Source organism: Schistocerca piceifrons, chromosome 7 (assembly GCF_021461385.2).
Source record: "Schistocerca piceifrons isolate TAMUIC-IGC-003096 chromosome 7, iqSchPice1.1, whole genome shotgun sequence".
Taxonomy (NCBI): Eukaryota; Metazoa; Arthropoda; class Insecta; order Orthoptera; family Acrididae; genus Schistocerca; species Schistocerca piceifrons.
Window position 1 is genome coordinate 329,775,131 of NC_060144.1, and position 13,131 is coordinate 329,788,261.

Consider the following 13,131-nt stretch of genomic DNA (forward strand, 5'->3'; position numbering starts at 1 on the left):
TGGATGTGTGAGATATCCTTAGGTTAGTTAGGTTTAAGTAGTTCTAAGTTCTAGGGGACTGATGACCACAGATGTTAAGTTCCATAGTGCTTAGAGCCATTTGAACCATTTGAACCTTCAACGGACATGGGTAGATAAATTAAAACAATAAAAACAAAATAAATATAAACATCAATTTAGCAGTCAAAAAACTGAAGAAAACTGGGAGAACTTCCTTAAAACCCAAAAACAGACCACAAAAATAATTAGAAAAGGAAAACGGAGATATGAGAACAACAGACTCTGCGAAATCCAGCGAGATTTCAACAAAAATACCACAAGAAATTTCTATAAGACTTTCAGAGAAAACTTACAGGGATACTAAGCGCCTGGCTTGTGGCGTGGTTCTTTGGAAACTAATACGAAAAATAACTGCAAAATCTTAGCCCAATATTTCAGGTCCCTCCTCAACTGCGAACCATCCCAAGAAAAACTTGTCTTCTCTTCTCCAGTATTCACCCACCCAGACTCATATGCCCCGGCTCTCGAGGAAATTATAGAGATAGTCAAACAGTTGAAAAATAACAAAGCACCAGGAGAAGATGGGATCACTGCTGAATTCTGGAAACTAAACGATCCTATACTTATGCAGAAACTACATTATATAATATCAGACATATGGATGACGGAGCAAATACCAGAGTACGTGCATTTCGACAGACGCAAAATTAAGGCACTATAGATCGGTGATTCTTCCAGAAGCAAACTACGCAACTGAAACAATGGTGATTGTTGGTCACTCAAAAATTAGGGAAATAGAAAAGCAAGAAAGAAAAATTCTCAGGAAGATTTATGGGGCAATCAACAAAAATGGCATTTGGATGAAGAGACCACAAAACGAGCTCTGTATAAAGACCAACACAGTAACAGACGAAATCAGAAAACGCCTAGCTACAGGATGGAAGACTCCAGAACAGCAAGAAAAATTTTCAATATTATAACAAAGAGTAAATGCGGCACAGAATGGCTGAAAGAAATCCAGAGGGATCTGCAGGAGATCAACATAAAAAAATCTCGAAGACCACACTGAGTGCCGGAATAAAATCACAAGTGTGAAGTTTGAGGAAAGAAAATCGCGCCAGTCTGGTAAAAAATGGACAGAAGAGCGGAAGAAGGAGCATTCTGAGAGGATGAAGAGTTTTTGGGAAGCAAAGAAGAAAAACGTCCGGAGATAAAATTATGAATTCAAGTTCAATCGCTCTCCTAAAGGGGAACAATCGTTGTTATAATAATAATAATAATAATAAATAGACAGCAATCTGTTCGAACACGGGGCGCAAAATTAAGAAGCCGTGGTGCTAGTCTGAAGGTTTCGCGTGGTAAAAGGCACATGAAGTACCTCGAAAACTCGCCGAAAATTTTGACCGTCGGATTTTTTCAGAAACGGTCGTTATCTACGGATAAACCGGGACACGAGTTGCTTATTCTTCTTCCATTGTGCGAAGTTCCTTGGAAATAGGGTGATAGCATTTGCCTTGTTCTCCTCGTCAGCTGAATGGGTGTTGAAGTCTCCATAGAGGTACAGGGTACCAGGTACTTGGTACTGCGTACAGAATACCATGTACAAGATACTAGGTAGTAGGTACTGGGTACTAGGCAGCAGGTACTGGGCACTAGGTAATGCATGTTGGATACTAAGTAGTGGGTATTAGGTACTGAGAGCTGGGTACTCACCCCTCTTGTGGAGGTCATCGCGCGCCGCCTGTCCAGGCAGCATGCCCGCCGCGGGCGCCAAGCCTAGGTGCGGCGTAGGCGGCGCCCCCGGGTACCATGCCCAACCGGCCGCCTGGCCGTTGAACATGCGCAGCTTGTCGTACACAGACTCGCTCTGCGCCGTCACCTGCTGCTCCTTCTGCGCCGCCAGGTTGCGCAGCACGCGGTTGATGGACGACACCTGTACCCACACACACACTCCGTTGCACTAGACGAGCAAGACTTGGCTGGCTTACAGAGTATTGCAGCACAAAAAGAAAAGCGAAGACGCCGAATCTTAGAGTCAGCAGACGATGCATCATTGTCGTCTTGAAATAAGTCTGAAATAAGTAATGTGACTGCGCAGGCCATATCACAGACAACCATTATCCATCTATAGGGTGTTCCATTTATCTGATGAGCGCACACGTGGGGTTGTGTTTGCTCGTCACCAGAGCCGCGCAGATTGGTCAAATGGGTCCCGCGTCTCCCTGTTAATTCCGAACAAGGCTCCTTTTCGTCCAGTGTGATTCGAACAATGAAACAAACGTCAAATTTGTAACAGTGAAGTTTGCGAACGTAACAATGGCAAGACCGGTTTATTCCATTCCAAAATGAGTGTTTATTTAGGATTGATATGCGCGTACAGAGTCCGCACGTACTGCCCGGAGCTGTTTGAACAGTCCTTTCCAGATGTTCGAATTCCGAGTCGTGATGCAATTCACAAATTAGTAAAGAAATTTAAAGCTCATCTCAAAGACGTTGCTTACCGCCCTGAAAATTCCCCTAAAAGGTCTCTTAAAGTCTTTCACGGCAAACACTAATTTCTTCCGCCTCTGTGCAAAATGGTTCTAAGCACTATGGAACTTAACATCTGAAGTCATGAGTCATCTAGACTTAGAAGTACATAAACCTAACTAACAGAGCGCTGCTGCTACTGTCGCAGGTTCGAATCCTGCCTCGGGCATGGATATGTGTGATGTCCTTAGGTTAGTTACGTTTAAGTAGTTCTAAGTCTAGGGGATGATGACCTCAGATATTGTCCCATAGTTCTTAAAGCCATTTGAACCATTTTCAAGTCTAGGTCTGGCCGTGAGTCGTGCTGAGATAGCCGAAGCGGTTAGGGCGCCGCTCGCGTAACGCGAAAAATCCTGTAACTGCCATAACTAAAGACCTTTCGCACAAATTCTAGGGCGAAGTGACAGTTGCCGGCCTGAGTGGCCGAGCGGTTCTAGGCGCTACAGTCTGGAACCGCGTGACCGCTAGGGTCGCAGGTTCGAATCCTGTCTCGGGCATGGTTGTGTGTGATGTCCGTAGTTGATATCATCATATATAAATATAGCAGTTCATGACAAATTTGAAAACTCCGCCATCTCTCTCCCCACATCCACCACTGCTGGCGGCTCACCTCCAACTGCGCAACGCTACGCGCTGTTCACAGCCAGCGGCCTAACACTACAATGGTGAGTATTACAACAATGCAAAGCAGACACAGACTGCCCACAGCACAGCCAGTGATTTTCATACAGAGGTGGCGTTACCAATAAAAAACCTAAACAGCCTACTTACAGTAGTTCTAAGTTCTAGGGGACTGATGACGTCAGAAGTTGAGTCCCATAGTGCTCAGAGCCATTTGAACCTTAAAGGCAGTCTTAACTAACATCAATTCACCACGTCCAGTCTGAAAGGTAAGTAGCGATCACTACCGTTATAGCGTGTATTTAAAGCAAACCTGATTTGCATCCTCATAGTCGCCACTCTTAAGCGACTAGTGCGTAATTTCAATAGATATCATCTTCCAGATGTAGAAACACACGTATCAACTTACTCCTTCTTGGTGTAGCGATCTTTTTTTTCCCTCGGTGTATACTCCGAATTTTTTTGTCATAGTATCTCATAACCTTATTTTACCGTTCGGTATCGTATACTTGAGGTGACCGCTGTGTTGGTCTTCCGTGTAGTGTGAACAGGCCTCCACTTGAGAATGACCTTGTGAGCAGATGTGGGAAGCAGAACCACGGCAATATATCTGTGTTCAGCCTCCGGGATTATAAGTATGTCGAGTTTTGATCGGCGCGGCGTTAAAGCGGGTGTCTATGCCGACGGCTTCGGGGACTCCGGATCGTCTACTGTTGTCCGCGAGGACTAGCGACAACCGTGGGCAGCGTGAAAGGAGCTGCGACGGCCCGACAGTCGGTATCCTCTGCCCCTCGGTTGATGGCGATGCTTATCTGTGTGGGGGCAGGCCGCGGTAAACAGCGCCGGCCTGCTAGCCGCACCGGATCCCTGTTGGCCCTCGGCTCGACCGCCGCCCGCCCAGAGGTAATTGCAGCCCCGCATTGTAGCGCCTCCCATATGGCGGATCCTCTGCCGCTACTCGAGGCTGCTCCCGCTATTCAGGCACCCACAGCTGCCAGTAGCAGTCTGTAGCAAAACTGCCAGCTGGGATGCGCAGGTATACGTCTCTATCCATGTCCTCGAATGCTTAACAGAGCAGTATGCCCTCGCGTGCCTTGTCTATCGATTTTCCAGCCGCTACGTGAGCCTGGGAAATGTCCTCAAGACCGAACGGAGAGCAGCTAGTGACAAATTGACACGTTCCGTGAGAGGTTGAACTGAAATCCAGCCGCCCTCAAAAACCGGATGCTCACGTTCGATGCCAGCCAAAAACACTGTGGCGTTTCAGGAAGTCTGCAGGTAACCTCCTTTCATTTGAATGGTTCAAGTAGGGCCAAACAAATAACAGTACGGGAAGTTCCGTTCATATACGGCTAGGTTCCTAATTGGGCACTAATGTGGTTGTAGATAGTTTCTAAGAAGTTGAATCTTTTGCCGGACCGGTAGTGGGTGTATCTCTCCTTTAAAGAACTCTCGACTAGAAAAATGTGTTGTTCAAATGTGTGTGAAATCTTATGGGACTTAACTGCTTCGGTCATCAGTCCCTAAGCTTACACTCTACTTAATCTAAATTATCCTAAGGACAAACACACACACCCATGCCCGAGGAAGGACTCGAACCTCCGCCGGGACCAGCCGCACAGTCTACGACTGCAGAGCCTTAGACCGCTCGGCTAATCCAGCGCGGTTAGAAAAATGTACAGTAGTACGTTTCAGAAACAATTGGTGCTCGGTATGTACATGACACACCACCGTTCGTGCCCACACCTCAAAAATGGTTCAAATGGCTCTGAGCACTATGGGACTCAACTGCTGCGGTCATCAGTCCCCTAGAACTTAGAACTACTTAAACCTAACTAACCTAAGGACATCACACACGCTCATGCCCGAGGCAGGATTCGAACCTGCGACCGTAGCAGCAGCGCGGCTCCGGACTGGAGCGCCTAGACCCGCACGGCCACCTCGGCCGGCCCCACACCTCGTGATCTAAGGCTATCACTCGTGGAAACTTCACCTAAGTGCAAAGTAGTAAAGCTAAACTTGGCTAATGGGACATTTTGTTCACTTCGTCATAGTCCACACATTACCTACCCTACAGAGCTTGCCGGCCGGAGTGGCCGTGCAGTTCTAGGCGCTACAGTCTGGAGCCGAGCGACCGCTACGGTCGCAGGTAAGAATCCTGCCTCGGGCATGGATGTGTGTGATGTCCTTAGGTTAGTTAGGTTTAATTAGTTCTAAGTTCTAGGCGACTGATGACCTCAGAAGTTAAGTCGCATAGTGCCCAGAGCCATTTGAAGTTTACAGAGCTTTATGTTCTGTACCACTGTCCGCCCTCGGTAGCTGAGTGGTCAGTGCGACAGAATGTCAATCGTAAGGGTGCGGGTTCGATTCCCGCCTCCCTCCTAGGTCGGAGATTTTCTCCGTTCAGGGACTGGGTGTTGCGTTGTCCTAATCATGATCATTTCATCCTCATCGACGCGCAAGTCGCCGAAGTGGCGTCAAATCTAGACTTGCACCTGGCGAACGGTCTACCCGACGGGAGGCCCTAGTCACACGACATTTACATTATTTCTGTACCACTGGAAAGCATCGTAAGCTGCAGAACCATCTCAGTTACACGACTCACTTTCAAAATTTCTTAAAGGTTGCACTATCGTAAACGGGGACACCTAGATCAAGCGAAACGAGTCCTGACATGACATCACTGAAATGATTATTCATACTCGTATTGTAGTCGACATCTGAAGAACAACGGTTCTCCTAAAAGTGATCGACAAAAACAAGGTTTTGAATTTATAACCCATGGAAACAGCTGTTAATAGGAGTAATTCTACAATTTTCTTAATTTCTTTAAATTGCTTAAGAGTGGAAAAACAAACATGCGGAGGCAGTGTTGAAGAGAATAACAGACTGACGAGACGTCCACTCGGCTTGCAAGTGGATTACCTTTATCTGTTCAATTTTATTTGGTTATGGCATACACAGGGTGATTCCGCGATGACGTTACAAACTTTCAGGGGTGATAGATAAGGGTAAATGTATCAACTTGATGTAACGTACCCTGGTCCGCAAACGCCTGAGTCGAAAGTTATAAGTGAAAATCGTTCTGAGACCTCTGACCTCTTCTACTGCAAGCTCTTTGGTTTGCATATTTTGGGAGGACGCAGTATGGACCAAGAGAAGAAAAAAGTGATAAATATGGTTTCAAAATGCATTTCTGAAGAGCTGTGTGCACTAGTTCAGTAGGAGTGTTTCCAATAGCAAAGATGAACAAGTGCTCATAGCTCTTAAGATATGCATTTTAGAGCCCATATTTACTGGACATTTTTTCTGGATTTGGTCCATACTACCTCCTCCAAAAATATAGAAACCAGTGACCTTGCAACAGAATAGATGAGTTTCACAGTATTGAAGACAAACAAGTCGTCATAGCTCTTGAGGAACGGATGTTATAGCCCATGTTTACATTTCTTTTTCCTTTTTGGTCCATACTACCACCTCTGAAAGTTGCCAACCCTACAGTCTTACCAACAACAGTAGCGGTAGCTGTGTTGAACTATCAGAACGATTTTCGCAGATAACTTTCGACTCAGGGATTTGCAGACCAGGATATCTTACGTCAGGTTGATAAATTTACCCTTCTCTAACATCCCTGAAAGCGCGTAACACGACCACGGAATTGGCGTACATACACCTGCGGAAGACGTAACTATGTTCATGAACTTGACTTCGGTTTGTCTTCCAATAATTCTACATCTACCTCTTTTACTGGACAGTCCATTTTAATTACTTCAAGAAGGTTTATCGCAACTCACTCGGTCAGTTTTGTCGATGGAGAAGGTTTTTTTTTAAGCTTCAAGTAAAATATGTGGTACTTTGTTAAGGAAACAATATTGTTTCAATGAGATTAATTCCCCTAGCTGCATACAGTCGTTCATATAAGTCAACGGGGACAGTTGAAAATGTGTGCTCCCACTGGGACTCGAACCCGGGATCTCCTGCTTACATGGCAGACTCTCTATCCATCTTTTTTTGTAGTTGATCGTTGTGTTTTGATCGTTGCGGAACTCACACGACATCCGTTCCAGATCGTTGTTGATCCTTTCACTCTGTTTTTTTATTACAGAGGCCAACCAGCTCTCTGACCAAACACGCTGAGCAACCATGCCGTGCGCCCCAACGCAGGATCGAACCGTAGACCTCCTGCATGCTAACAAAAAACGATGTTCACTGACCCAACTGTACAGCACGATCCATGTGAGCTACCGAGGACACGGAGGATAGTGCGACTGCAGGGACTTATCTCTGGAACGCCTCCCGTGAGACCCACATTCCCAACTTATTGTCGTGCATTATATTAATAGTGCCCTTGACCATTATACTCATTACTAGTGGCTTTTTGCTGATTCCCGTAATAGTTCGGGCACCTTTTGTGCATCAGCACAGAAGAAGATGATCAAATGGCCGATGAGCCTTATATATATATATACTACTGGCCATTAAAATTGCTACACCAACAAGAAATGCAAATGATAAACGGGTATTCATTAGACAAATATATTATAGTAGAACAGTTTGGGTGCATAGATCCTGAGAAATCAGTACCCAGAACAACCACCTCTGGCCGTAATAACGGCCTTGATACCCCTGGGCATTGAGTCAAACAGAGCTTGGATGACGTGTACAGGTACAGTTGCCAATGCAGCTTCAACGCTATACCACAGTTCATCAAGAGTAGTGCCTGGCGTATTGTGACGAGCCAGTTGCTCGGCCACCAGTCACCAGACGTTTTCAATTGGTGAGAGATCTGGAGAATGTGCTGGCCAGGGCAGCAGTCGGACATTTTCTGTATCCAGAAAGGCCCGTACAGGACCTGCAACATGCGGTCATGCATTATCCTGCTGAAATGTAGGGTTTCGCAGGGGTCGAATGAGGGGTAGAGCCACGGGTCGTAACACATCTGAAATGTAACGTCCACTGTTCAAAGTGCCGTCAATGCGAACGAGAGGTGACCGAGACGTGTAACCAATGGACCCCATACCATCACGCCGGGTGATACGCCAGTATGGCGATGACGAATACACGCTTCCAATGTGCGTTCACCGCGATGTCGCCAAACAGGTATGCGACCGTCATGTTGCTCTAAACAGAACCTGGATTCCTCCGAAAAAATGACGTTTTGCCATTCGTGCTCCCAGGTTCGTCGTTCAGTACACCATCGCTGGCGCTCCTGTCTGTGATGGAGCGTCAGGGGCAACCGCAGCCACGGTCTCCGAGACGATAGTCCATACTGCTGCAAACGTCGTCGAACTGTTGGTGTAGATGGTTGTTGTCTTACAAACGTGCCGGTCGTAGTGGCCGTGCGGTTCTAGGCGCTACAGTTTGGAACCGAGCGACCGCTACGGTCGCAGGTTCGAATCCTGCCTCGGGCATGGACGTGTGTGATGTCCTTAGGTTAGTTAGGTTTAATTCTAAGTTCTAGGCGACTGATGACTTCAGAAGTCGCATAGTGCTCAGAGCCATTTGAGCCATCTTGCAAACGTCCCCATCTGTTGACTCAGGGATCGAGACGTGGCATCACGATCCGTTACAGCCATGCGGATAAGATGCCTGTCATCTCGACTGCTAGTGATACGAGGCCCTTAGGATCCAGCACGTGTTCCGTATTACCCTGCTGAGCCCAACGATTCCATATTCTGCTAACAGTCATTGGATCTCGACCAACGCGAGCAGCAATGTCGCGATACGATAAACCGCAATCGCTACAGAGTAGTATTCGACCTTTATCAACGTCGGATACGTGATGGTACGCATTTCTCCTCCTTACACGAGGGATCACAACAACGTTTCACCAGGCAACGCCGGTCAACTGCTGTTTGTGTATGAGAAATCGGTTGGAAACTTTCCTCGTGTCAGCACGTTGTAGGTGTCGCCACCGGCTCCATCCTTGTGTGAATGCTCTGAAAAGCTAATCATTTACGTATCAGAGCATCTTCTTCCTGTCGGTTAAATTTCGCGTCTGTAGCACGTCATCTTCGTGGTGTAGCAATTTTAATAGCCAGTAGTGTCGCTTCAAATGGGTTCAAATGGCTCTGAGCACTATGGGACTTAACATCTGAGGTCGTCAGTCCCCTAGAACTTACAACTACTTAAACCTAACTAACCTAAGGACATCACACACATCCATGCCCGAGGCAGGAATCGAAACTGCGACCGTAGCGGTCGCGCCGATCCAGACTGAAACGCCTAGAACCGCTCGGCCTCCGCGGCCGGCCAGTGTCGCTCCAGCAAAATATTGGCTAGCGCAAGGATGGACTGAAGGGGAGGCGGGAGGGGAAAAAAAAGAAAAGGAGGTTAGCGGCGCTGCCTCTAAATTGTAGGGTCCTGGGTTCGATTCCCCTCCGAGTCTAGGATCTTTCTTCGTTGTAATCATTTCATATTTTCATTGACGCGCAAGTCGCCGAAGTGGCGTCAAATAGAGGGACATGGACCAGCTCCGGCCAGTAATGCCATACGATCATTGCATTTACCTCCTTTGTTGCGAATCTGGCTTCGCATGATAAGCGTTGAGTTCGGTACTACGTAAGTGTGGAACGTATCGGACGAGATTAGGCGCGGACGCAGGGGGCGAGCTGTCAGAGAAGAGTCGTCGGGCAGCCAATCAGCTAATTCGTGACTGTCGAGGGCGTAGGCATACGACATACGGCGAGTGGCGGCAGGCAGAGGGCGCATTGTGGCTGCGGCCGCCGACTTTCAGCCTAATTGGAGGCGGGGACGGCGGCGCGCCCGCTGAATATGCATCGCCGGCACAGCCAGCGCCGGCACGGATTTGCTTGTCCGCTCGCCACGCCACACCGCGCCACGCAACGTAACGCAACGCAACGCCGCCGTCAGCACGGCGCGCCAGCCTCCGCGCGGGGATTCCCCCTTACAGTGCTGCCAAGATCACGCCGCGCCGGCAGCTGACGTATTCTCATGGCTCTCGCCTTCCGCGATCCCTTCCGATGAGCTGTAGCCGTACTGATTGGTACGTTAGCGAGATGTGGCAGCACCATGAATTCCGTGGTAATGGAAGCCTAAGTAGCTATCATGCCCTCCACCACCATCAGCATATCATCAGCCATTTGGTACCCACAGCTCGGTACATTACGGTATTCGACGATGTGCTATCGAACTACATACTAAACATGGTCGTTATCTCATCAAAATCTTCTTTTCATTAGTGTGCTCGGCTGTCCGAAGACTGATTTGATGCAGCTCTCCACGCTAGACGATCCTGTGCATGTCTCTTCGTCTCTGCATACTAACTGCAGCCTACAAGCACTTAGGCTATAGAGTGATATCAAGGCTTGACAACTTAAAACTCTTCCCCCTCTCCATTATCAAATTAACTGTTCCTTAACTATAGCTGTAGGCTGTTTTGTATCTTGCCTCTTATGACTAGATTACGTGTTTTATTCCGCTACCACTCACATCATTTATTTGTAAATTCAATAGATTGCAACGAGTTTCAAGCAAGTTTTACTCAGCACTGGGTGACTTTGTGGCTTGCATAGATTCTTCCAGTAAATTTGGTTTCCTACTCATTCAATAAAATGCTTGCCGGCCGCTGTGGCCGAGCGGTTCTAGGCGCTTCAGTCTGGAACCGCGTTGCTCCTATGGTCGCAGGTTGGAATCCTGCCTCGGGCATGGATGTGTGTAATGTCCTTAGGTTAGTTAGGTTTAAGTAGTTCTAAGTCTAGGAGACTGGTGACCTCAGATGTTAAGTCCCATAGTGCTCAGAGCCATTTAAACCATTTGAAATGTTTTTCGTATGACGTCAACTGAGATTGTTCTGACTCAATGAGGAGGAGGAGGAGGAGATTAGTGTTTAACGTTCCGTCGACAAAGAAGTCATTAGAATTTGAATAGAGATCGCCGGCAGGAGTGGCCGAGCTGTTCTAGGTGCTACAGTCTGGAACCGCGAGACTGCTACGGTCGCAGGTTCGAATCCTGCCTCGCGCATGGATGTGTGTGATGTCCTTAGGTTAGTTAGGTTTAAGTAGTTCTAAGTTCTAGGGGACTGACCTCAGATGTTAAGTCCCATAGTGCTTAGAGCCATTTGAACCATATTTGAATAAAAACGCTTGATTATGTGCGGAACATGCTCGAAAGGCATAGCAATGTATTAAACACATAATATAATTATTCCTTGATGTCACAAGATTCTTCCTATCAACATATCCCTTACTTTAGTCAATTCTGCCACAACTCTCTTTAGCTTAGCTGCGACATTAAGTCTTCTTGTGATCGTTACTGGTACAGCACTTGACTTCTGTATCATGTGCAACTCGACGCTCCAGGATACCTGAAGATGGCAATGTCCGAAACGCGTAATGTTGGAATACATAACAAAGTCAGATTGCTTCCAGTCAATGACTTTTACCTCAGCAACCTATTCAGCATTTTACAGACAGCACACACAACTTTCTTTTCTCCACGATTATATCTAGGTCTTCTTCATTACGTATTCGATGTATTCACGTAAACTTAGGCATTCTTCCGTAACATCACATTTTAAGTCCTTTTCTTCTCTCCTTATTGTACACGATTCTCTTCTATATAAAGCTTCACTCCTGATAAATTGTTTCAGATACAACCAGTAACACTTACAATATGCTAGGGATTATTAGATTTCTCGTTTTCAGTAAAGTTTTTCTTGCTGTTACCGCTCTGGATTCTGTATCCTCGTCTGCCACCGCAGTTATTTTGCTGCGGAAACTAAAAATCTGGTCTACTCCTTTTAATGTCTCGTTTCCTGATCAATTCCCTCAGCATCACCTGGTTAAATTTGACTACACACATTATCGTTGTTTTCATTTCATTTCTGTTCATTTTATAACCCCTTTTAACTATGCTATACATTTCGTTGCAAGGTGTAATGGTTTACTGTACTGTGGTCACTGAGAAAACTATAATGTTTCATTTCGTAAAAACGTAAGTTCATTAAAGCAAGCCGATCGCTTCAACAGTTTACGAACTCGTTAGTGTCCTCATGAAACAGAGAATATCCGTAGACAGCTACACCAACACATGAAATGTGTCTTGATTAATGTTAACCTTCCTAAGGCCTGCTACAACACACACACACACACACACACACACACACACACACACACACAGTTACTCTTCATTGCAATTTAAGGAATGAAGTGTAGTGAGAAATGTTAAAATCTTGCTCATTTCATTGGTTAATGATACCGAAGTAAGACGTACAATTCGTCCTAGCTTCATTTAATTAGACCCGGATTTGCACGTAAAACACACATTCTTTGAAAACGCACACATCCATCGAGAGAAAGTATTTCCTTCCTTCAACGTAATAAGGCGCTCATCTATCCAGCTGTGGGCTATCTACGCAATTAATAGTTATTGACAGAAGTTACCTAATGTCACGTGAATAATTCTAACAACATGAAAGAGAAGTAGTAACTGTGGCCTATCCTCAATTTTATTCAATCTAGACGTTGAACAAACTGTAATGCAAACTAAGGAGTAATTTGAAAAGTGTACAGTATTTAAGTTCAGGGAGATTAAATTAAAGTTCTAAAGTTTGCTGATGCCATTGTAATTCTGTCAGAGACGGTAAAGGATTTGGGAGAGCAGTATGAACGTCATCAATAGACGTAAAACGGGGGAAACGGAACGTAGTAGAACTAAACCACATTATGCTGTGAGTATAAGATTAGGGAATAAAAAACTGAAAGTAGTAGATGGATTGTGTTATTTGGACAGGAAAATAACTGATGCAATAAAGAGGATGTAAAATCCGCTGGAAATAGGAAGAAAAGTATTTCTGAAACAGAGAAAACTGTTAACATCGAATATTAATTTCATTCTTAGAAAGCCTTTTCTAAGGGTGTTTGTATGGAGTGTAGCCTTGTACGGAAGTGAAACTTGGTCGATAATCAGTTCAGCCAAAACGAGTGTACAAGTTTTTGAAATGTGATGCTACAGGAGAAT

The 13,131-nt window shown here is 45.9% G+C and overlaps 1 protein-coding gene across 1 annotated transcript in view; it reads right to left on the reverse strand.

The window, feature by feature from the left end:
- The window catches only part of LOC124805675 (paired box protein Pax-6-like), a 337,185-nt gene that overhangs the window by 150,884 nt on the left and 173,170 nt on the right, over positions 1 to 13,131 (reverse strand). The window contains exon 4 of the mRNA XM_047266245.1: positions 1,714 to 1,933. Within this exon, the coding sequence (XP_047122201.1) occupies positions 1,714 to 1,933 (220 nt within the window). The remainder of the gene's footprint in view (positions 1 to 1,713; positions 1,934 to 13,131) is intronic.